This window comes from Lates calcarifer, unplaced genomic scaffold (genome assembly GCF_001640805.2).
Source record: "Lates calcarifer isolate ASB-BC8 unplaced genomic scaffold, TLL_Latcal_v3 _unitig_1152_quiver_589, whole genome shotgun sequence".
NCBI classification, from domain to species: domain Eukaryota; kingdom Metazoa; phylum Chordata; class Actinopteri; family Centropomidae; genus Lates; species Lates calcarifer.
Window position 1 is genome coordinate 225,299 of NW_026115321.1, and position 25,835 is coordinate 251,133.

Below are 25,835 nucleotides of genomic sequence, written 5' to 3' on the forward strand. Positions count from 1 at the left end.
TCTAATCTCTTCAGGTTAAAGAGGAAACTGTTAAGGTCTCCACTTAGATATGAAATAAACTTTCTTCATAAACAATTTTCCGGTTACTAGACTTTAACAGGATTTTACAAAAACCAGAACATAATTTAAATTATTATTGCCTCTATTCCAAAATAACAGATCAGGTTGAAGTAAAGTTGGGGATTTTCAGCAGGTTGTTGGGATAAATATTTTGGGGGTTTTCCCCCAGTAGCAGCAGTGTTTGTTGTTCCCTGGCTTTCCTTCAACAGACTGATCTCAAGGTCATAACAAATGTTTATATAAATCCTCTCAGAGGTGGACTGCCGACCCCAGATCAGTCTCAGGTTGACATTTAATCAAGACCAAAAACAAAGGGCTAAAGGACTAATTTTCCTTTTTCATTTGGGTTGTAAAAGCCAAACACGGGCCAAAACTGTACATAAATACCATTGTTTTAATCTTGAAAATGTTTATTGTGACAAAAACTGCCAAATAAATATATTGAGAGTAAAATATATGAAAACTTGTTTCTGTCATGACTTTGACTCATAACTGAAACATCAAATAACTGTTGTAAGCTGAATGTTTTTTTTTTTTTTTTGGTGCTTTCCGCTGGTGCTTTTACATTCAGTTCCACTTTGGTTTTCATTCTCAAATGCATCTGAAAAGTTACTTTGAAAGTCATCAAACTGTAATGTCACAGTGAAAACATCTGATATATATTTAGAAGAGTTTTTTTTTTCCTCTGACAGAGATGTGACTATTATGTATTAAGTCAAAATAAAACTTTATTGAGCCCTTGGGGAAAATTCGCAAACACTCCAATAATAGAATACATATTATTCTGATGTAGGATGTTCTGCATAAGGTAAACTTTTACTTTTTGTACTTTTACTTAAATATTTAAAAGCAGGACTTTACTGCTGTATTTCTTCCACCACTGGCAAAACATATGTCAAAAAGTATGTTTGGTATTATTTTCATCTTTTTTCAGGTTTAAATTCTCCAGATTCACAACAAACTTATGATTAGTATGCAGTGTATGTGATTCTTTCTTTAAATGGAGGAGGGGATCCGTGAAGAATAAGACTCTGGTCTGTTTGTGGTTCTGTTGCTCTGATTGCTCTAAAGAGCGGCAATTATTCACCTGGCAACACCAACACACAAGCCTGATTCTACTGTTGCGTCCAGGCTCATTTTCCCAAACATTTCAAGAGCAGAATCAAGTTTCTCACAACAAAGATGCTCCCTTGTGGTTCTGGACTTTTTTTTAAGTGGTTCATCTTTGGGCAGAAAATAGATCAAGTGTTGATGTTGTCTGGACTGTATAATTTTTTAGTATAGGCTACAAGGAAGAACCGTGTTAAAGGTCAAAGGACTAACTGAGACTAAGTTGAAGTTGATTTTGTTATCAGAAATATCTCAACTATCAGATTCGTAGATTACCATGAAATTTGGTCTGAATAATCGTGGTCCCCAGATGATGAGTCCTAGTCACTGATTAGGATTCTCTTTTCCTCTAAAGCCACCACCAGGTCAAATTTTAATTTGAGCAATATTTACACTCTAAACCAAGAAGGCGAACACGGTAAACGTTCCACCTGCTAAACATTAGCACTTTAGCACTGTCACTGTGAATTAGCATTTAGCTCAGGTCATCCCTGTGCTTTATAAGCATGGTTCTAACCTCTTTTTGTATCGATCTGATCTGTTTTATTGATATTTATTTGTTTACTGATGATGGAATATTTTCCGTTATGTTTTTTTTTTCTTTCAACAAGCAGACGAAAAAACTGCTGACACATGAAACGATAATCATGACTGTGTGTGAGGAGGGAAGCCTGGCCGGTTTTTTGCCAAGGGTGGGGCTGGGAGAGCTTATCAAGGCCAAACACACACACACAACCACACACACAAGTCATCACTGTAGAGGACATTACACTGACTTACATTAATTTCCTAGAAACTAACCATAACCCCAACCATACCCACTACCTGGCCAGACCCTTACCATAACCCCAAACCAAGTCTTCGTCCTAGAATTTAATTCTTTACATTGTGGGGACCTGCTGTGTGTCCCCATAAAGATGTTGAGTCCCCACAATAGAGTAAAACAAGAAGACACACACACTGGATGTTTGTTAATTTTACACCTCAGTCTGACTCAAGTCTTAAATGTATTATTAATTTACTGTGAGTGCGTGTGTGTGGTGTGTGTGTGTGTGTGTCCCAGCAGGTGGGCGTGTACGGGGGAAAGTAATGTACTTTCCCTTCCACCTGAGTGATCACGCATGCGCAGGCGGACCGGGGTCCCCACCTCTCTCTGTCTCTCTCTTTCCTGCAAGCACGCACTAGCACGCGCCCTCAGCCGGTGTCAGTGTGTCGGTCTGTTACACAGCGCGCGCTGCCTGTGGATGCGAGCCGGAGTCAAACAGGATCAGTCAATCTTGTTTTCCTGTTAATCTCGTCATTTTTAAACGGGAGTTCTGCGCAGGAACATCCGCGCCGCTGAAGCCGATCACTCCGGTAAGTTTTTTATGGAAACACCACCACACGCACTCGTGTTTTACCTCATTTTATTTCAGTGCGACGGCACAGCTCACTTCAGCGCTGATGAGGATTGGGTCTGCAGCCCTAACAGGCTGTTTAATACGGTGGCGCTTCACACCAACCAGACTCAATTCATATTTCAACAGCTTTGTGGAGTAAACCTACAGCCACCCTCTATAACATCCCTATGATATTCCTATTGTGATTTATATTGTGGGCAGTGTATGTGATATTTATACTAATTTAAATGTGTGGTATTTTTATTTATTCCTGTGATAATCGTTCAGACCTCATTAGTGCGCGGTCTGATGACACTTACAGATAATTTAATCTCTTATGATGATGCAGTAATATTTCTAGAATATTCATCCAGGTTGTTTTTGATGTAGTTTACTCAACGGGGAGTTTATTTATATTGGCTTTATGATCTTTGTAGGTCTGTTGGTCCATTTCTGCTGGATAAACCAATGTTTGTTCATCTGTACAGGTCTATATGAAGCTATACTAATTTTATCCAGAGTGTTTGTGGTATTTATATATCATAATATTCTTAGGTTATTTTTACAGTAACTTTGTGTTGGATGTCACATTTATTATAGAGGGAATTATCTTCAGCAGAGGGTTTGTTTACTGAGTTTATGGTGTTTAATCTTCTGTAGTGTTTAAAAAATCTTCCTGTAGTTATCTACAGTATCTGTCCTGCTTCTTATAGTGATTTAAAATCACTGTAAAGTTCTTTATCTCCTTTTCTAATGTTTCTTGTGGTGTTGATTGGTACTTTCTCACTGTCGTGTCACCACAGTGCAGTGACTTGTAGTGATGTATGGGGCTGGAGCTAACTGTTATTTTTATTATTGATTATTTTCTTGATTAATTTATTAATTGTTTGGTATGTGCATAGTGAGAAGTTCCCAGAGCCTTTCAGATATTTTATCTGATCAACCGTGTCCAAAACCCAAAGATATTCGGTTTTATTTTAACTATTTTAATAACCAAGTAATCATTTAAGTCATTTTTAAAGAAGAGATACCAAAAATAGCCTCTCGAGAGCCAAAAATATTAAATTTACAGTCGAGTACCAACTATAAAACCAACTACATTCAGTTTATAACGAACAGATTTTTACTGAAAAATGACTAAAAGGGTTAGTCAGTTATAAATATTCATTTTCCGTCAATCTACTAATCAGTTAATTCAGTAATTTCAGCACTGATCTGCATGTTACTCCTCTGAGCTCTAACACGACTGTATGTGAGCTGCTTTCTATTTATGATTAACTACGTACACAATCACATTTGACAGAATCTGTTCAGAGAAAATGTATGTTTTTCTATGTTTACCACCAACATAAAGAACTCACCTGATACAGGTCACAGAAAAACTGTGTTTAATCATCACAGGGGGTTTTTTGTAACTTGATATTTTTTCACTGAGGTCACATTCACACATTACAACCATTAAATGACCTTAAATTTAACCGTAACCCGATGCTTCAATTCGTGGGTGTGTGTTGCTCGAGGGCACTTCAAAAAGGGCAGATCAGCTGCTTGAAGACTGAACTTTCAACTTTTAGTTTACACAGCAGCTCCTCTAATATAAGCTCACTCACTCTTTGCTTAAGGATGAGAGAGATATCATCATACCAGACTCCATTCAGAAATCTGCTAATTTAATCCTGTGCTGCTTAGAGGCGTTCACATACCTCATGTGCAGCCTGATCTTTCACCTCTCCTGAATCAACCTGGTCTTCTGGTTTATTCAGCCAAACTGAAATCCACCAAGCTGCTTTTATTTTGTCAAAAATGGCACCGTATGTATGTGCTGTAAAGGTGAATTAGAAATGAAAGTCTGGAAGGTAAACCATGAACAATCCTGCAGCTTAATGTCAGACAAAACTGTGTTATATTTTTGTGATAATTTCAACAGAATTGCACTCAGATTTTCTCACTTTTTTGATCGACTTGCTGTGAGTCATTTTACATCTCGTTCTCAGGTGGAAAGCAACGCAGCTGCTTTTAATTAAAGGAGCATATGACGAAGTCTTTGTACAAAACGTGAGCAGGGAAAGATTCAGTGAGGAAGAAACACTGAATTATGTGTCCTGGGTTGATTTCCTTGCTGGTCGTCCACTGGGATGGACAAAAACAATTAGCTCACCAAAGCTAATTGTTTTAGTTGCTAAATTAAACAATAACCATCCTCAAACTTTAATTTATTTGTAAGAAACTGACGTGAGAGAGGATAATTTTTACCACCACAGTATTAATCCCTGTCCAGGCCACGGTGCAGCCTCAGTGGCTTCAGTGTTCCACCCCGACCCCAGTGAAGATGACATTCTGGATACAGGACAGTGTTTGTGACCGTCCATCTGTCTTTCGCTTTCTATCTCCATGGTAACCCCAGAGACGAACGATGCTCCGCCAGGCGTTTGCTTTGTCTGACACCTCCCTGACTGTAAAATGCAGCAGTAAACTTAATCTCTCTCACTTCCTCTGCTGGAGAAAAGACCCGTCAGTCACTCAGTAGAGCAATGAAAGAGATTTAAAGCAGATTTTTTTTACTTTTTAACACTTTTTTGGCACAATAGAGTCCAAAACCGAAGCCAGAACCGATGTGTTTTTCATGCTAATGTTGTTTAAAAAGCAGTTCAGATGCTTTTCTGAGCCACATCAATGTGGGGGGTCCTCGCTTTCCACATCCCCACTGCTCAACGCCCCTCCATCACCTCCATCACCCCCACAACCCACACACATACACGTGTGTTTACTGTTGTTTGTCTGGTAAATAAGACAGAGGCCTTCTCCTCCTCAGGGACTTTTACTGAGGTTTCCAGGGCGACTGAGAGAGAGTTTGTGTCTGGTCGGCTGTTTCCTGCACCTGTGGTTCTGCACAGTCTTTGGTCAGATTTTTTACTTCTTAGATTGTTGCTAATAACTGCTTGGATGGTTTATTGGATATTTCTTTGTGATTTCTGGTTAAATTCTTGGATGATTTCTTGGATATATATATTTTTTTCTGGGTAGATTCATGGGTATTTGTGATTTTTAGATTGATTCTTGAATGATTCGTTTGGATATTTATAGTTGATGTTTGGGTCGATTCTTGGATGATTTTTTGATGATTCTTGAAAAGGTTTTCTGAATTTAGTAAAAGTAATTTAGTAAAGAATCCATGAATGGTTTTGGATTAATTTCAAGAATGCGTCCATTATTTATTAAGGTGGTTCCTGCAGTGGTTCTGGATTATTTCTGGGACACATCCTCACTTTGTTTCTTAACTCAGCGTTCTAGCTTCTTCTACCTCTGGTGCTGTCTTTGGATCTTTCTGGATTGTCTCTGAATAGCTTCAGCAGGATTTCTGGAGTCGTATCCAGTTTTCAGCTCTACATCCTCTCTTTCTCTCTCTCTAGTCTGAGCTCATATTTTCAGTGCGGTCTGCTGACCTGCAGCTGTAATCCTCAAACTGAGGCGTTAGGAGATCTGTCACTGCTGGAGAAAGTGTGGGAGCTAATCTGTCAGACTGCTGAGCAACAACCAGCCCCAGCCTGTAAACCTAAAGAACTCACAAGAGAGAGGAAAATAAAAAAAGACCTTAAAGCCTGCTGTGACTCACATGTTGCTGTCTGGAGCAATTTCCTCTCTTCAGCCTTCAGAGCTCCAACAGCAGCAGCTTCGCCACGACGCTGTCAGGGTGTTAATCAGACCTTTCTGCACTGACAAGGTGTAAGTGATATTATAGTAATAATTGGTCACAGTTTCTTTTCTCTATTTGCTGTTTCAGTCTGTGACCTCTTTCCTCTGCAGACTTGGAAATAATATTATATACGAGTATCACCTGCAGGAGCTCAAGCTGTATTGGCAGAAAGTGGTCAGACGTCACCGTGATGGAGGATCTGTGCAGCTCAGGCTGGAAACTATCTGAACCCAACCTCAGTGTCAACCACCAGGGGATTAGAAATGAGTGGTCTGGGTGTCTCCTTCGTCCTCTTTCCTTCAGCAGAATGTGCAGCAAACCGGCACTTATTTTGTCCCGTCTCACCATCTTTGGATCCAGAACTTTCATATTAGTTTCATATTAAAATGCCAGACGCTGTGTTTTTTCCGCCGAGTCACTGGAGAAACTTCAGCCCCGAAATGACAACGGCAGCATTTTGGAAAAAGCATTAACATGACGGACAGTGCTGGCAGCAGTGAGTTAAAGGATCATAGTGGTGTTTGCTACAGGTCACATATACTAGAAATTTCCTTTGGGTTAACAGCTTTGTGCAGGATATCACTGTTTCCAGTCAGTTTCTGGAGATATTTCTGTCTTGTAAGCGTCCATCAGCAGCTCTTTCACCTTCATTGACTGCAATCCACATTAATACCTTCCTCTGCGTCCGAGACACACCTGTCGACTGCTGACTCATCTGAAAACTCCTACAGGTGGCAGTTATTCTAGATGAACGGGCAGGAAAAGTCACATCGTAAGTGTGGAAAATTTTTGACTCAGTGGCAGGTATCCATCAGTTAATTTGCTGGTTTATAGACTAAACATTTTGTCTATGAAATGACAGTAACTAGAGAAAAATTCTCCTAAAAGGTGACATCTTCCCAAACCCAAAGACAGTTTTCTATCATATCCCTCTGTTCATACCCATGTGACTTAAGGCCAATTTCTTTAGTGCCAGAGTCGAAGACAACTGGACTTCTTTTAGGTTCCTTGAGGACGTTTCATGTCTAGAACTCATCTCTCACCTTATCTTCAGAACTGAAGAAGCCTTTCGGATGAGAGGATGAAACGTCTTCAAGGAACCTAAAAGAAGTCCAGTTGCCTTCGACTGTAGTGCTAAGACTACCATGACCTGGATGACCGAGACCCTACACAGACACGTTGTAGGTACAACATTGCCTGATCTGCATCTTCCTAGAAATGTAGCTACACATAACACAGACCACAACAACTGGGATTGGTCTGCTTGGTTGTCCTATACATGTCTTTCAATGGCTGGACAAACTCGACCCTCGTTGATCCTTCTCAGAAGTATAAACCAGTCTTTAAACATCTAGTGCAGAGATGAAAACATCAGATCACTGTGGAGTGACGAGGAGACTCCTCACATTAATGCATGTAGAACATGTTTTCTACATTGTTTTCCATCATTTACGGTTTGACTGTCTCTCTTAATTATGTTATTTTGTTGTGATATGTGGTCGAGGGATGTCCGAGTGTTATTTTCCTGTGGTATCTAACCGGGTGTGGACCTCTAAATGAATCAAGTATTGCGTGTATTTGAGTGTTGCACCACTGTTCATACCACAGAGTGCAGGGCACACTAACATGATGTACTGGTGTTGACTGGAAAATATTTAGCAGCAGGCTACATATAGTTTGCGATGTGGAGAAAGTTGGAAAAACCTCTGACTGACATGTTTCAGTAATGCTCTGTAGTTAAATGATAAGTTACCCAGCATGAGTCACTGCGGGTGGCGGTGGATTAGTCATCATCGGCTCTCAGAGTGGGTTTGAATGTGAGGTAATGTTGTTTGTTTAGTGAAAGGTTTGTATTGTGAGTGTGTGTGTGAGGCAGATCACAGGTCACATGAATACGCAGAGTAAATATTTGTAGTTGCATTATTTCTCAAACAGGTTTGCTGTGACTTTTGTGTGTGTGTGTGTGTGTGTGTGTGTGTGTGTGAACGAGTGAGTGTGTAAGTTTTAATGTACTCTTTAAGTGAAGGTCGTGTTGGCTTCCCCCTGTGCTGAGATCATGGCACAGCATCCAGGTACAACATTACAATGTAATTGGATTTCACTGAAGGATAAGGACACTTATCCTTGTACCTGTCACACTAACATGCTGGTATCTGGTGGGCAGTGTTGGGTAACGTTACTTTTAAAAGTAACTCATTATATTAGTTATCTACCAAGAAAAGTAACTTTTGCTTTTGCATTACCACCGGAGTGACAGTTTTAGCCGAACTAAAAAATAACAGTTGCTGTTTCTGAGCTGTAGCACCGGCACCTATTAGCTTAGCTCGCAGCTGCTTCTTCAAATTTGAAGTAGAGTTCCTCGCAGCCGACAAACACTTATCAGCCAAAAACAATTTGCATTTCACTGTGATATTTCCACGACGTAAAGGCTGTCACTACCAGACTCCATTGACAAAAACAGTGATTTTGCTGAGCAGAACACAGGAGCTGCCTCCATCTGTTAGTGTGTGGTACTTTTACTTATGTAAAGGACCTGAATACTCTTAAAACCAACAGTTATATTCAACAATATGTTGTATTTTAGAAGCTTTAATCTGCAAGGTAAATAAGTACAATATTCCTTGAATGATTCACGTACATCAGCCACGTTTCAAGTCAGTACCTCAGGAGTTTTTGATACAAAAAAGATTTTGTCCAGAGTATCACTGACAGTGTAACCTGTGCAGTTAATTTTTACCTGCCTGCATGGTTGTTAATTTCATCCTGTGCTCTGAGAACAAATTGTGGTTGAAAAAATCCACAGACAAACCACAACGATCCTGTTCAACCAGCTCTCTGCTCATCATTCAACATTAACAGGATGTTCTCTAATGTTCCTCCATAATTGAGACTCACAGCTGACAGTCTTTCACTCTATTATCTGAACTCTGGTGTGTGTCAGGCGGCCACTTAACAGACAGTTTGTCAGGAAAATCATTAGAGGAGGACAAAATAGGAGGAGGAGGGATTTTTCATGCACTGTCACTATCAGTTACTCATTCACTCTGTCTATTTTTTCATCGTCTTTCATGAGCTGTGGTCTTTTCTCTCTCTCAGTATTGAGGTCAGGGCCGACATTGTGGGAATGTGGAGCAAAGGCAAAGAGATGGATGTATGGAGGGATCATAATTGGGTCGACAGCTAAACAAAGTGTGTGGTGGTCGGTTTCAGTGGCTCAGCAGCCCAGGGAAACACAGCAGATTTCCCAGCATGCACTTGAAGCTGAGCCACATCACCATCCTGTGTGCTGATGCCAGTTGAAAGCTGTGACAGCATCTGGAGGTTTAGTTCTGGGTAACGTTCACGGTCCCCAGAGGATAACATAATGATTAGCTGATTAACTGATTACTTAATGGAAAGAAAATTAATCATCAACTGATGATCAGTTAACCACTGAAGTCATTTTTCGAGCAAAAATACCAAATATTTGATAATTTCTTGTTCTTAGATTCAAGAATTTGCTGCTTTTCCTTGTCTTACATTTTAATAAATCTATTGCCTGGACAAAACAGAACATTTAATGAAGTCACCTGAAAATCTGATGGGTATTTTTCACTGTCATCCAACGATTAATCAACTAGTTGCAGCACTAATTAATCATTTTAATGATCCCAACTTCTCCTCTAGTCTAGTGTTCCCACTAGCCTCAGCTGTACTTGGTGTTTATTGCTAGTTAGCAAATATTAGCATGCTAACATGGTTAACATGCTAAACAGCAGACGTGTAAGTCTTTATCGCCATTTTGTGTCTATTGTAGTTGCATTTTTTGTGGTGGTTTTCCATCTGATAGTGGTCAGTATTTGTCTCTTTGTGGCTGTTTTACATTTCTTTGCAGTTCGCGTATTATTTTTGGTCGTATTTGTTTCCATTGTAGTCATGTAGCGACTCTGTCGGCATTTTGTGTATCTTGTACTTAAGTTTCTTTAGGTTCAACTGATGGTGTGTTTATTCCAATTAGTAATTATTAGCATGCTAACATGCTACACCAACATGATTAACATGCTGAACATCAGAATGTCAGTCTTAATGTCGGCCATTTTGTGTCTATTTGTTTGTGGTAGTTTTACATCTGATTGTTATAAGTTTCTTTGGCTGTTTTCTTGGTCATATTGTGTCTTTTTGTTGTCATGTTGTAGTTACACTCCTTATCAACCTCATTATCCAATCAGAGCTCTTTGTGTGAACCGGGTCATCAGCTTAGACCCGGTCTATTTTTACCCTCCAAGTCGCGTGATTGGATGATGTCACTGTCACTCGAGTTCATAAAAGAGAGAGAGAGTGATCTAAGCCTTGTGTTGATGAGAGGATGGAGGGATGAGACGGCAAACAACAGAGAGGGAGAGAGATGAATGAGGAGAAAGTGACTGTTTAATATTAATAGTCTAACACACACACACACACACACACACACTGACCCCGATTTTGTTGTCTGCCAAGTAAACAAACTTTCATTGTTTGTAACCCGCTCTGTTACCACGACGATCAGAAGCCCTCTGACCGGTTGCCACGGTAGCGCATGGAAGGACACACACATACCTCTCACTGTCACTGCGCTCTGTCTCTGTGCGAAAGAGAACAATTCACCAAACTCCATTGAAAATTCTTCAAATTTTACATGTTATCTAATTTTTCTGAAAACGTATCAAATCAAATCAGTTCAGGTATTTAATTAAACATGAACATGGGCTGGTTAAATCGACTCAACAAAACCACCAAACACAAATGTCTAAGTGATACTTATTTTAATGGAAATACAGAAAGTGTTATTAGCTGCTTCCCACTGGTTTCTGCCATAATTTGTATTGTAAATTACAACTGGCCCAAGAGGTAGGTATTCAGAAAACATTTTAAAAGCAAACACACTAAAATTAAAAGTATCAATCTTTAAAAGATTGTCGTTTATTATCCCAAGAGACCCAAGAGATTTAAAAGGTGTGTTCAGTCTCGTTTGAGCCATCAGTTGCTTTTGCCCATGAGCAAGGCAGCATTAAAATTACTACTCTTTTAAATGGAGTATAACATTCTTTCCTCCAAATAAATAAATAAAGGATGGACTAAAACATGGTGCAGCAGTAACACACACACACACACACACACACAGGGCATCCCGGGTTGTTAACACGATTAAGTTGGTAGCTTGACGGAAGAAATCGGGCGATCAAACAGAGATGTGAGATTAAGTTATGTAACACACATTCACACACACACACATCTTTAATTCATCAGCAGGAAGTGTATATCTTTGTCGACATGTATCCAGAACTTCACACGGGGGACTCAGCCTGTATTTGTGTGTCCTAGTGTGTGTGTTTGTGTCTGTGTTAAATAATTTAGCAGAGCAGGAATTTAGTCCAAAAGCTATGTGAACCATAGTGACTTCCTGTTATGAGTGTTTTTCCTGTAAAGAGTGGAGTAAACGAAACAGAAGCACAGTTAAAAGTAGAAACATTGCAGTAAAACAGCTTAAGAGCGAGTAGAAACAGCATCACAACAAGTGTAACAAATGACACATTAATGGGCTGAAACATTATGAAGCAGATAGAAACAGTAGTAGAAATACATGAGTGGATTCACAGGAAATTAATCAAGAACAGATCAATTAATTGTTTTAATAAAGCAAAAATGCTTAATATTCGCAGATACCAGTTTCTCAAACGTCTGAGTCTGAGTGCAGTCGATGCTCAAGTCCAAGTCGAGTCGCACTCGAGTACAACAACACTGTCTGATGGTCGGTAAAGTTGTATCCTGTTCTCCTCTAATTACTATTAAACATAAAGTTCAGCTGAGGCTGATGGCAAAGTCGTCAGTTTGTGTTTTTGCCTCAAAACCTAGGATAAGAGGCGACGCTCCAGAGAACAATAAACCTTGTTTGTTTGCAATTAACCTTTAAAAAGACGCTGTCCCACCTGCTGGATGCTTTCGTCTTGTTAGTGCGACATCAGGTTTTTTTTATCAGGACTCGCTAACGAGAAGAGACAAGCTCGGTTATTTACCCCAGGAACAACAGATCAGCCCTGAACACTGAGTTCTGCTCGTACAGTTCACACAATAGAAACACCTTTGAACAGCAGGTGGTTTTACATCCAGGTGAGACTGGTGATGTTTGAAGAGGAGGTCTGAGTGAAGTGTGTGTGTGTGTGTGTGTGTGTGTGTGTGCACGAGGAGGACAATGAAGAAAGAACCGCAACAACTGGAGCTGTTTGATCGCTCAGAGAAAACAAACACATCAGGTTTCAGCGAGAGTCAACACGATACAAAAGACAAATGTTTAATGTTACATAATGTTTATTAATGTTCAATTAACTTTCAATTAATTACAAGACGTTTCTGAAAGTGACACACACATTTAACACACACACTCACCACTGTGACTAAAACAGATGAATGTCAGTGTGAGTCGGATTTTTCCAACTCATTCGTCTCTGCAGGAATCTCGGTGTGTATTTAACTTTTACAGCTTCTCCTCTGATTCTTCTCCTCAGATGATCAACATAATCTGTAATTAAATGTTATATCTTAATAAATAAGCCGCTGGCTGCAGCTTTGAAAGTACTGAACAGACTCAAGACTGGTATCGAGCTTCTCAACAAACTCTTGGCCAGAAAATTAATCAGCGTATTTCCCAAAATGTCAAATCATTCTGCCGTCAGTAGGGGCTTGCCATGTGCATTCTGTAAATAGTCTGGGTGCTTTGCTACCCTCGTAGAGTAGTTCCGCCCTTTTCTTCATGTCAGATAACGCATAGAAAACCAAAGTCTGAAGGTTTCTTGAGACTCATTCATCCAAAAAGCTTCACAGTTGGCACTGCTCTTTCTTTTGTCCTCCACAAAACACCTGCAAAGTTTGAAGCTGATCAGATTATTGGTTGTCGAGAAAATCGCAAGACAGACAGACAGAAATTCCTCCATTTATAATTTGAATTTTTTAAGGAAGTTACAAGTGGCTTTTTAGACAAGAGTTTACAAAAGTGTTTCTCACTTAGTTTTCATTTCTCTCCAGGTCTCTGGTTACCATCATGCCCTAACCTCTGGATTTGACCTTTGACCCTTCAACAACCTCAGATCATTCTAAAGCGATGACACGTCTTCATCATCATCACTACCCCCTTCATCATGGTCACCCATCCCCTCGGTGACCAACCTGCTCACCACCAAACCTCCCCTGTCTGCTGCCGTCCAATCAGCCGTGGGAATGCACGTGATGGGCAGCGTTTCCCCGGCCAATGAGAGGCAGGGTTTCGCCCTCCGAGAGGAGGACGTGGCCGTCGCCGTGCCGACTTCTCCTCCTTCTCCTCCACTAAGATTTTCTGATATTGAAGGCAACCGGACGAAACCGCCTCCCCCTGCCACTGCTCCCCCTCCTCCTCCTCCGCCACCTCTTCCTCCTCCTCCTCCTCCTCCTCCTCCTCCTATACTGCCCATGGTTCCAGGACTGGGAGACCCCACAGGAGGAGGTCTGAGTAAGAAGAAGAGGGTGAGGAGTTTCTTCTGGAAAACGATACCAGAGGAGCAGGTAAAGTCACAGCTCGACCGTAATAGATTTACAAATTTCTTAAAACAAAGCATTGTGTATACCGTAATTCCCGAACTATAAGCCGCTACTTCACACGCTTTGAAACTTAAACAATGATGCAGATAATTTATAGATTTTTACGGGCTAACGAGCTTCATGCTGCAAAAACATTTAGACACCTGCGGTTTATAGACAAGTGTGGCTTGTATATGCACTTTTTTTTTCTTTATATATTTAGCGGGTGCGGCTTATAGTCAGGTGCAGCTCAATAGTCCAGAAATTACGGTGCTTGTGACCTGTGTGTGTGTGTGTGTGTGTGTGTGTGTGTGTGTGTGTGTCACAGGTAAAGGGGCGGGCCAACCTGTGGACTCAGGGCCGAGTGCAGCAGCAGTACCAGATCGACGTCCAGACCATTGAGGAACTGTTTGGTCAGAACGACTGTCAATCAAACCCCAAGGCCCCGCCCACCAGAGGAGAGAGGATCAGGAGCTCATTTAGAGAAACCAAAGAGGAGGTGTGTGAGTGTGTGTCTGTGTGTTTGTAGGTTGTATCTCTTTGTTTGTTTGTTTAACACCTGTAGATATTTTGTGTCTGTTGTCATTTTGGGTTCTGTTCAATTTCTGTCCCTTTCTGGTCGTTGCATCTTTGTGGTCACTTTCTGTCTTCTTTCTTGTTGTTATTTTGTGTTTCTGTTGATATTTTGTGTCTCCTTGTAGATATTTTGTTTATCTATGTGGTCATTTTATGTGTTTTTGTAGATATTTCCTGTCTTGTTGTGGTTGTTTTGGTGTATCTTTGTGGTCGTTATGTGTCTCTGTGGTAATTTAAAATCTTTTAACTGAGCTCTGAGACTTTTAAACAGGAAATATTTACAGTCTCTTCATGCAGAGGACCTGGACCAGGGGCCCCACGACCTCTGGGCCTCTTAGACCATTTGTAATCAACCTGTGTGTGTACATGTTTATATGCGTGATACAGGGTGGTGTGTGCTGCTGTTTGTTGAAGGTGTGAAGGTAGTGAGGTGTGTGTGGACAGTTTCCACCTGGGCTGTGACCTCAACCTGACACCTGTCTCTTTCTCTCTCTCTCTCTCTCTCTCTCTGTCTGTGTCTATGTCTCTCGCCCAGGTCTCCATTCTGGATGCCAAGCGAGGGATGAACATTGGGATTTTCCTCAAACAGTTCAAGAGGTAAATCTCTCTTTTGTGACTCTGACCGCAAACAAACACTCACACACTTTTCACCTCTGCTGAGATTTTCCACTGTTAGCTCAAGCAGAGCGAGAGAAGATGTTGTCCGATGTGATATACAAATGAGATATTTCAGAATTTAATAAAATCACCTCCACCTAAAATAAACAAAATGTTACTAAAAATAACAGAACGTTTTACATGACCCTTAATCTTAAACCCAGCTAGCTTCCTCTGCAGTATCTAACCAACTTCAACACAAGACTGGTTTGAGCAAACATCGTGTAATGTAAAAAAGCCTGAAGCTTTCTCAAGAACCGCTGACCCAAAAAAAATCATAGTTGACACTGCACTTCCTTTGGTCCTCAGCAATACACCCACAAAGTTTGATGCCAATCAGTTGAGCAGTTGTTGATAAAATCAAAAGACAGACAGACGGAAATTCCTCCATTATATACTTATAAGACAATAATACATGATCCTTAACCCTAAACCCAACTAGTTTTATCTGCAGTGTCTATCTATTACTTCACCTCAGAACTTACCCGACCACAGGGGGCAGCATTACAGGAAACAGACTTCAACACAGGACTGGCTTGAGCAGGCCTCAGAGATACACAAGTTTGGAGGTTTGTGGGTCTTGGTCGAATTCTGGGCCTGTGTTGGTGCAGGCAAATTATCCACAAGGACCAGTTTGTGTTAGTAAGTTAGTTAGTTAATTTATTGTCCTTTTGAAAATTTTTAGTAGATTGTTGCATAAAAGAAAAAGCGGAAATGCAGGAAATTCAGAAAAACGTTGGCGAAATCAGAGAAGTTGGTGTATTTATGAGAAGAGAATGTGATTAAGTGCAATGGAAACAGAATTGGTGGATAAATCATTACCAGATATACATGAAGCACTTAAACATTGCTCATGTGTGACGGAGAGAGAGATCGCATGATGTGGTTCCCCGCCCTCATCCCCGAGGTGTTATGGGTAAACAGGTGAGGTGATGCTGGCGTGTTGTTAAGGAATGCATACAGGGACGCCCTATTTCATGTCACGTCAGACGAACAAGTTCACATCTGTGGATGGGTTTCTGAATGAGCCAGGAGGGATGACGAAAGAGACAAGAGAGAGACAGAGAGATGTCAAATCATTATAAGACCACAAATAGCCACAAGAATTTTGAGTTGTCAATTTAAATAGAAACCAAAACCAACATGGCTGCACCAACATCAGTGATCTTCACACTCTGAACTACCATATTTCAAATCAAAATGCAGTCATTTCCTTTCATTCACACTCCTAAAGTCAGTGGTTTTACATTCCCTCTGGATTCCAATGCACATGGGGAAGCAAAATGGCATCTTTAAACCTACAGAGGTTTGTATTGACAGCATCACCATGTTCAGACTGAGTGCTTACCAAACACTATGAGAGACATACAGGCATGAGGGAGGGAGCAGATTGACTCACAGCTGCTGTGTGTTTAAAGCAGAAACAGGTTTACTTCACTGCTTGGGCTTTTATTTTTAATCACCAGTATTTATCCTTATGTCATGTCTGATATGTTTGTCCTTCTTGTACGTTCAGCAGTGAACTTCAGTTGTAAACTAAAATCTACCTTCCTCTTCAGGTCCAATCAGATGATAGTAGATGATATTCGCCATGGCAACAGTGAGCCCTATGGGGTGGAGCCTCTAAGAGAGCTGCTGAAACTGCTGCCAGAAACAGAGGAGGTGACGAACTCATCAACACATCAACACACATTCAACAAGCAAGTCAATCAGATCGAATTAGAGCAAAAACCACTGGAGCATTATCTGTCATAGTCTTATATAGAGCGCTGCAGGAATGAGTCCTAAAACTAGGAAGTAAATTAGCATGTTAGCACTTCCTCTTCCCTCGTCCCAAAGTCAATGGGTGTAGTTGGCTTTTTACTTCTGGAGATTGTATTTAGGCTTCAAACATCAGAACAGTGGTGTTCATTTGTGAAGATTATCACAAACTCAGTCACTGTTTATTTTCAGCAAAAATCAAAAACCCAATGAAAAAATCCAGTTGGCTTTCTGTCGTGAGAACCAGGGTGATACTAACTTCCAGGTTGGACTATAAAAATACGCCATCCCTGCACCACTCTGTTGGCAATATCACTTCAATAAGGAGAGATCAAATGGACATGAATGTATTTTAAGGGCGTGGACCCCAGGAAGAGGAGCTAATGAGGATCCAAATAAATAAACATTAATGTTATCATGTTGGCAGCATCTTCATCTGTTTCCCCACCTACAGGTAAAGAAACTAAAGTCGTACCGAGGTGACGTCTCCAAGCTCTCATTGGCCGATTCCTTCATCTACCTGCTGATTCAGCTCCCCAGGTTAGACGCCATATCTTAAATCAGTCCGCTTCTTTCCTCTAATGTGATCTTTCCAATTGTTCCTTTTAACATGGATCCCTAGAACCAATTTGTTGAAGCTAATACCGATTCTAAATAAAGAATAATCACTTCAAAGCAGATTGAGGAGCGATCTTCTTCCAGATTAAATGGAGTTTCTGTCAACAGCAGATGGTGGAAAGAATGAAAAGACTGAAGCATGAAACTTAAATGTGCTCTTAATTTGGAGGAGCATCAGCGACTAACAACAGCATGTATTTTGTTCCTCTTCCCTGACACTTTCTCATGAGTTTGTGTCTTTGCAAGCTTGCGCTCGTATAAAATGCTGATTTTCTCTCTCTATCTCTAGTTACACAGTCCGGATAGAGTCCATGCTGTTGAAGGAGGAGTTTCCCGGAGTGTGTGAAGCCATGAAAACAGACATTGGGATCCTTCGTTCTGCCACCAAAGGTAACGTCAGTACTCTGCTCTCTGCATGGTGCCACTGTTTTTAGCTCTCAAAGTTCACGTGTTTCAACAACTGTGGAAATTAAAGGTCAAGTCTGATGATGTTTTATATTTTTCTTTTTGTCAACAAATCCCATGAAAAGACCATAACTGGTACTGGTACTGGTCTGTGTATCCAAATCTACTACATAATAATTTAGACTCAGATCCCACATTTTGTTCCCTCAACGATGCAAATTTGCAAGTTCACAAAACAATTGAAATATTTTACTTTGTCCCCTTTTGCTGCAAGAAAATGGATTAATGTCTTCATGAAATGTTGCTGTTTTAACACTGGTGTGATGTTGTTTTTTGTCTTTTCATGGGATTTGTTGACAGTAGGAAACAGAAAAACACCAGACTTGTCCTTTAAGTAAATATGTTCTGTCTCCGTCTTCGGCTCAAGTGATACATGCAGAGTGAAACATCAGTAAAACAGCCTCCAGTAAAACACTCCCATCCCTTCTCACAATACAAACTAACACCTTGACTATTTTTAGCGGTGTGTGTGTGTGTGTGTGTGTGAACTTGATAACTGCCTGAATTGTTAACTAACCCTCCACATGTGTTAACACTGACGGTGTCGCAACACACACTCACACTCTGTGATGCACACAGGGATTTTAGCATTATAAACCTCCTGGTTATCTTTTTTTATTATGTGTGTTTTCCACTTTATTTATGTGTGTATGTCTCTCTCTTCCTCTCTCTTCTTTAATCTTTCACATGATGATTTCCAGCAGGTGATGTTTCTGTATTTGTCTGTTCGTTGATCCAAATAAAGACGTTTCCTCTCTCTCTGTTTTTTTTTCTCCCCCCCAGAGTTAATGTGTTGTGAGGAGCTCCATGCTGTTCTCCACCTGGTGCTGCAGGCTGGAAACATCCTCAACGCTGTGAGTGGGGAAAACAGCATAAATGAATAATTAGACATCAAACAAACCGAGAAAGATGGATGGAGGATGGTATATAAAGCTACAGACTGTCCAGTTAACCCATTAACATACAGGAATTCTCTTTAATTTCCCTTTAAGTAGCTTTAATGTTAGTAAAATAATCTTATTCAACAGTGTCTGGCAGTATCCAGCAGTAACACAGTACAAACAACAGCAATGACAAAAACAAGCATGTAAAAGTCCGTTCATGTTTTTTGAAGATGGAACAAGCTCTTTATAATTTTTAAAAAAATAAAAAATATCAAGAAAAATGTACATATTATTCTGAATGTATGTGTGTGTTGCAGGGAGGTTATGCAGGAAACGCAGTGGGCTTCAAGCTGTCCTCCCTCCTGTCTCTGGCTGACACCAAGGCCAACAAACCGGGCATGAACCTGCTGCACTTTGTTGCTCTGGTCAGTAAAAGTGAATCCAAAAACATTGGTGATCATAAAATGAACTGTACAAATCAAAATATTTCTTCTCCCTCCTTCAGGAAGCCCAGAAAAAAGACGAGAGGCTGTTGGAGTTTCCTCTGAAGCTTAGTCACGTCCAGGCTGCAGCCAGGTCAGAAAGCTTTAGATTCATTTGCTCTGCAACAGCGCCCTCTGCCTGTTTTTAAGCATTACAGCACATTTACCTCCAAATGTGACAGCGGATGTGTCTACAAATATCTTTATGATGATTGTTCATCTCCTTATGGTCATTTTTTGTCTCTTTAAGGTAATTTTTTGTCTGTTTAAGGTCATTTTTCATCCCATGGGGTTCATTTTGTGTGTCTGAGGTTGTTTATGTTTCCTTTATCTGACCTCTATGACTTAAATCAAGAAATATTAACAGTCACTTCATACAGAGTCTTTTGCTCTAGGCCTGTTTACTTTTGGTCTGTTTGGTAATCTGTTCATAATAATACAGAAGCCCTTTTGTATTTAAAAGAAGCTTTTAGGCAATTGTGCAACAGTACAATGCAACAGCTGTGTGAATAAAAATACAAGAAGAGGATAGAAACACTATCTTGTTAAGAATATTTTGCATATATCTTGTTTTTTAATGCTAATTTTTTTGGTAGGATCTCTTTGGAAACATTGGACGCTGAGCTGAAGTGGCTGATGACCCGCACACGCTCAGTAGAGGAGAGTGTCCAGAGAGACACAGAGCTGCTGCAGCAACTGGACAGTTTCCTGCAGGTAACACACACCTGAATGCAACATCAACTCATCAAAAGTATCAATAACAACTAATGTAAACAGTCAGTTCAGTCTTTCTTGTTTTGTCTTTTTTGTCTCTCTCAGTCTGCAACCTCGTCTCTGTGTTCCCTGCGTGGAAGTCGGCAGCAGCTGAGGAAGGAAGGCAGCGAGCTCATTGATTTCTTCTGTGAGGACAGAGATACGTTCAGACTGGACGACTGCTTCAGCATCTTTCACACCTTCTGTTCTAGGTTCACTAATGCTGTCAAGGTAACACAAATACACCATCATTCAGTCACACATTTACAATTAAACAAACTTCAGCATACACAGTTACTGTGCAGTAATGGTGATTAATATCACTCTGTAGTATAAATGATGTGATCTGCGCTCTCAGTTTGATTAAATGTCTTTCTGTCTCCCTAAAGGAAAACATGGAGAGGGAGGCTAAGGAAGCGGCCCGACGCCGGCGCTTGCAGAATCTGGAGGAGCAGAAGAGGCACTCCTGGGCAGGGGGTGAGGAGGTATGAGGAGCTACTCTAAAACACTGAAACAAAAATATGCACATGCTGCTTGATTAGTGATGAATTTTCACTATGTGATCCTGTCGTAGGTGGGTGGAGGCTTCAGGTTGCGCTGCAGCAGTGAGGCGGACATGCCTGCTGCCATGTCACGACATGACGACACCGGGCTACTGATGGAGCTCCTGACCCCAAAGTCTCATCCCCGCTCACCCCTTCTGGGGCACTCTGGGAGTTTACGACGTTCCCGGAACTCTCCGTCCAGCTCGCCATCTCTTGCTGCTGAGCGTGAACTGAGCACTTTTCTAGAAATGGGGACCCCTGACCGCAAAGTTGGCCAGACAGCTTTCCGATCAACCTCACCTAAACCTGGGCTTAGAAGTCCAGGACTCTCCCCTCAGACTCTGCCCCAAAGTCTAAAGGTCACAACATTCACCTTCCCCGAAAACCAGCAGCCTCAAGCGGGTGAGATGGCACCACAGATCCCCTCATCACCTCCCAAGACTTCTTGGAGTCCAAAAAACACAAACACGCACCATACAACCACCAAGTACCTCAGCCGCGATGCTGCACAAACAGTAGATGCCATTAATCCCACAAAAAAATTTACAGTGACAGCTACCTCTGATTCAAACCAGCAATCCGACCACAACAACAACGGCAAAGATCGACTTGGCCATCAAACTCAATCTGGTTTGAGAGGGGAACCAACTAGAATGAACAAATCTGATCAGGACTTCAGTGGACAAATCACCCGCTGTGATGAGAAGATCGAATCCAGCACTACAGGCAACATGTCTGTGGTTGTAGAAACATGCACATTGGTGCCTGAGCTTAAAGTGTTTGATAAGGTCACTAACTTGACCAGTCATAACAAAGGGCATCACATTAGTGGACATCACCAGGATGATCTAGTAATCACAGATTTGGAGGAAGGAGTGGACAAATCCCAAGCCCAGAAGGTGCAGACTATGTCCCAGATTGGGAATACAGACATATCTGATGTGCAGGTTTCTGAAACAAGCTGTTCTCCGTCACAAAAAGATGAAGGACAGGAGGACAAGGTGGTTGTGTGGTGTGTGACAGGTGTGTGCGAGGCAGCCAGCGAACTCACACAAACTGACAACGCACACGCACAAACTGAGAAGGATCAGGTTCGAAATGACAATCAGGGAGGAAACCAGCAAGCGTCCTCTTCCCCAGCCAATCACACACCTTCAGAACCTCAACCAGCCAATGAGAAGCCAGTGCCTGCACCCATCAGCAGCCAACCAGTGCCTGTCTCTCGCTGTGACGATCCGTCACTTCAAGGCTCTTCCCCCAGGTGGCACCCAGCAGAGCCTGCATCAGCCAATGAAGCGCCTGCTCTCACCACAGATGCCTCTGAGGAAGGTAAGGAATTGGCCAATCAAGGAGAAGAAGCAGAGGGTACCACCAATGAAACACAAGATGTGGAGACCATTCCAGAACAATCACCAGATGATAAGGACAGAAAAAATGCTGCGTCTTGTCAAAAGACCAATGAAAACCCTGGAGCACCCTCCACCAATGGAGAGGCATCCAAACCATCCACCAAGAACACCCCTACCTCAAAAACTCGACTCGCTGGGATGAAACCTAATGCAACCCCAAAAACCACCTCCACCACCAACAAATACAAACCCGTCCGCACCCTCACAAACTCAGAGAACCAGGGCATGAGGCGGGTTGTACCCATTACCCGAACCAGCCGAGGCGTTCCCTCCCAGGGTAACCACCCTGAGAAGGCTCCTGGCCACCAACAGGGATCCTCCAAGACTCCAGCGCTCACCAGTCTGTCCATCTCCAACCTCAACAGCACCTCCCACCGACGAGGAGAGAAGCCTTCCACTGCTCCATCTTCCAGACGGTCCAGCATCAACAAGATGCAAGACCCCAAGGATCCGAAAGACCAGGCAGTATCAGATACTCAGGCATCTGCCAAAGAGCAGAACCGGGACTTGCAAAGGATGCCGTCCATCCGAAAACCCTTAACAAAACCCAAACCCCAGCAGGAAGAGAAGATTTGTCGCTCCACTCTGCGAGCTCTCACTCAGGCTGCAGAGGGAGGTGGAGGAGGAGGAGGCAGTATCAGTGCCCCTGCTACACCTTTGCACAAAACCACAACACCTTCATCATCCCTACTTCCAGGTTTTGCCCGAAACACCGCCTCCTCTTCCTTCAGACGGACCCACACCACCCTTGCTCCACCTCATTCACCCCACACTGGCTCAGACTCTTCTCATAAATCCTCCACGAAGACCACCACCTCCTCCTCTGTCACACCAACCAGCACCTCTTCTGCTTTCACCCGAACAGGCTCATTGAGAGTCCCGACCACTACCACCAGATCTAAAGATCTCCTCAACCCATCCTCCTCCCCGCTAAAGAGGTCTCAGAGCATCAGGACATCTCCTCACTCGCCCCTCCATGACTCACTGACTCCACCTAAAGGCCACCGGCAGAATGACAGCGGCAGCTTTTCCGACAAGTCAGCTAACTCTAGGGACTCGGTCAAGCCCACAAGGCCGAGCTGGAGGTAACAGGAAAAATCTGAGGCTGCGCTCCAACATGAAGTCTGGGCTCCTTCTGTCTTTACAGGAGGTAGAAGAGGAACCAGTGGATACATTCCAATATGAAGTATTGGCTGGTTATTCACAGAGGAAGAGAGGATGCATTCTCAAGCAAAATTCTCAAGTTTAGGTGGAGAAATGAAGGAGATTACATTCCAACGAGAAGCACAGACACTGAGACTGAAAGGCTTAGTTCAATATGAAGTTTAATTTAATTGAATTTCTCTCCTGCTGGTTGTGAAAGGATCCATCTTTTTTGAAAGCTACTTACTCTAGAAACTTAAGAATAAAATGTCCCTAGCTGGTGTAACACCTTCTCGTAGGGCTGCTAACGCACTACCCAGCTGGGAACATGCTAAAGCCGGTCAGTCATAATAGGTGCTGCAGTCTGGTCTTAATCATGCAGCGGTTTCTTTGTCCCATGCATGCTTTTCATTCAGCATTGTAGTATTTAAGCTAGAGTTATACTTTCCACATTAGCAAGGACACAAGGGTCCTCTTGGGTCCGAGTTTGTACTACAGGCTACCACACTATGAGGGTACCAACTGCTCATGCACTCCTTAAACTGGACTCAAAGTGGACTAGACAGTAGCACAATAAGAACAAATATAGTATCCATCACTGTCTATGTGCGCATCCACAAGGGAGTATAATTGAGGCCTTAGAAGCCAACAGCCTTAGTGGTACTGTAGCAGTTTTCCTGACATAACAACAAAGTTTTCATACTTATTTTGTGTTCCCAGAATATAGCAATAAAAAATAACTTCTCCTGCGAGCAGCTAAACCAGGGTCCAACCATAAATCGTTACATACATGGATCCCCCCAGATTTTCTGAGACCTGCCACATTCATAGTTTACAAGGAAAGGAAATAAATGCATGCATCAACATATGTGTAATGAGATTTTAAAAAATAAATGCCCTGTCTTTTCTTCAGTGTTGATGGTAAATGACGTGACTGAATCCCAGCTGGGTGTTTCCTGTAACCCCCCCAGATTAAACGACTTCAATTTATGTCTTAAATTCCTCTTCGATTCTGCACCTTTAACTTCACTAACCAAACTGAGGAATCTCTGTACATCTGGCCTGATTGAAGTAGAAATTATAGAATTATTATTGTATTTAAAATAAAATCACTGAAAATCATGTAGTTTTGAAAAGAATGATCAGTTAAGACGAAGAGACATTTAAAGTGTCTCTGATTCAAACCAACAGTGTCTGACTCAATGAGAAAAGTCTGCAGTGCCAAGTTTGTTAATATGACGATATGTACATGTATCTATTTATGTATGTAGTTAATATTTGATATGTATACAATCTGTCAACTAATTAATAAAGTATTATTCCTCCATCACTCAACTGTCTTTAAATACTTCCAAATCCATCCATTTTTTCCAGTGCCAGCAATTAGTTGTGTTGATACTACTACTGGAGTGGACCTTCACCACCACAACTCACAGCTCTCTAGACTCTGTTTCTTTCCTCTGTGAACTGATCCTTGATCAGAAAGTCTCAGTCCTGTTTCGTCTCCATGAGGGTGTTGAGGTCTCAGGATGAACAGTTTTGAGTCCAGTTTGACAAAGACGTCCTCAGAGAAGGACGAATCAGACTCCATGTGTCCAGACTCAGCACTGAGGACTCAGGTCTATACAGGTGTGTAGGCAAAAGGAACAGCAAGCTGTCCCACTTGATGTCACCTCAGTTATTCAGCTGGAGCTGCCTCAGTACACACCTTGTGCCTTTTGCAGCAGTCAAAGAACACACCTTAAGGAAAGAACACACCTTAAGGAAAAAACACACCCACACATACACAGCACCTGCGATAACAATATGATAGTGGTCTCGGCTCAGTACACTATCTTTGCTAAATGCGCGAGTGAATCGCAGCAGAGAAAAACTACCTCCAGTTACGTTAGAGTTTCTCCGGTGAACATGTAGCTAAGCTCTCCGCTTACTTACTTATCTAAGACTTAAAGGACTCAGGTCACCGCTGGTTGTGTTTGCTTGTGTGTCCAGAGACTGGTAAGTTTGCTTTTCTGTTTGTAGATATGAGTCTAAGATGATGATTGTAGGATGCGCAGTTCATACTTTTGTAGTGAGTCGGAATAACTGCATTTATTGCCGGTGTTCCAGTTTAACTGGTGATTCGCTAGCTTTGCTCCAGGTGTTGCTAACATGTTCTCGGTCGTTAAGTGTGAGGAGATATTGAAGACCTCGCCGAAAAACACATATACATCACCAGATAAAATGCCTATCCGTTTCAACATCACCTGCAGTCAACAACAAACAAACATGCTGCACAATAAACAAACAAACAAACAAATAAATGTTTAGCGGGTCCCACGAACCTAACCAGACTGATCGTGAGAGACCATCGCTCACCCATAACAACACAGCGGACATGTGGCGTTCATGTGTATAAAGTAAGCGACTGTGCTTTTCATCTGTCCTCGGTTCACATAAACACATCGCTGTATTTGTTTCCATGTGTCCTCAGCTTCTTTCTTGCTAAAGTTGGCAGGCGTGAGGAGGTGGTGGATGTTCCTTTAGATGAGCAGCAGCTCAGTCCTCTGAGAATGGACACAGCCCTAAAGCTCAACAAGGAACCAGGCTGGTTTTTATCATTTTACAGTGGTGCAAGTGCTAGCCTCTTTATTTCAGGAGACTACATGGCGATAATCATCTATTCGGTGTCCACCACAGAATATCTTTTACGTTTGACAGAATCGTGTTTACGTCCAATGCTACAAATATTTG

At 41.8% G+C, this 25,835-nt stretch overlaps 1 protein-coding gene across 4 annotated transcripts; it reads left to right on the top strand.

The window, feature by feature from the left end:
* The first annotated feature begins 2,333 nt into the window (after positions 1-2,333).
* On the top strand, positions 2,334-24,432 carry LOC108886850 (FH2 domain-containing protein 1). Of its 4 annotated transcripts, none has more exons than XM_018681921.2 (15): positions 2,334-2,526; positions 11,922-12,019; positions 13,282-13,794; positions 14,138-14,308; positions 14,921-14,982; positions 16,602-16,704; positions 17,258-17,343; positions 17,711-17,811; positions 18,670-18,740; positions 19,088-19,195; positions 19,276-19,346; positions 19,849-19,966; positions 20,072-20,236; positions 20,395-20,490; positions 20,580-24,432. In XM_018681921.2, the coding sequence occupies exons 3-15, from the start codon at positions 13,474-13,476 to the stop codon at positions 23,046-23,048; spliced, it is 3,942 nt and encodes a 1,313-aa protein (XP_018537437.1). In that variant the 5' UTR covers positions 2,334-2,526; positions 11,922-12,019; positions 13,282-13,473; the 3' UTR covers positions 23,049-24,432. The 4 variants fall into 4 exon arrangements, with proteins under 4 accessions (XP_018537437.1, XP_018537434.1, XP_018537436.1 ...); XM_018681918.2 differs by having other exon boundaries at positions 11,922-12,014; XM_018681920.2 differs by having other exon boundaries at positions 11,922-12,010.
* Positions 24,433-25,835: the final 1,403 nt, after the last annotated feature.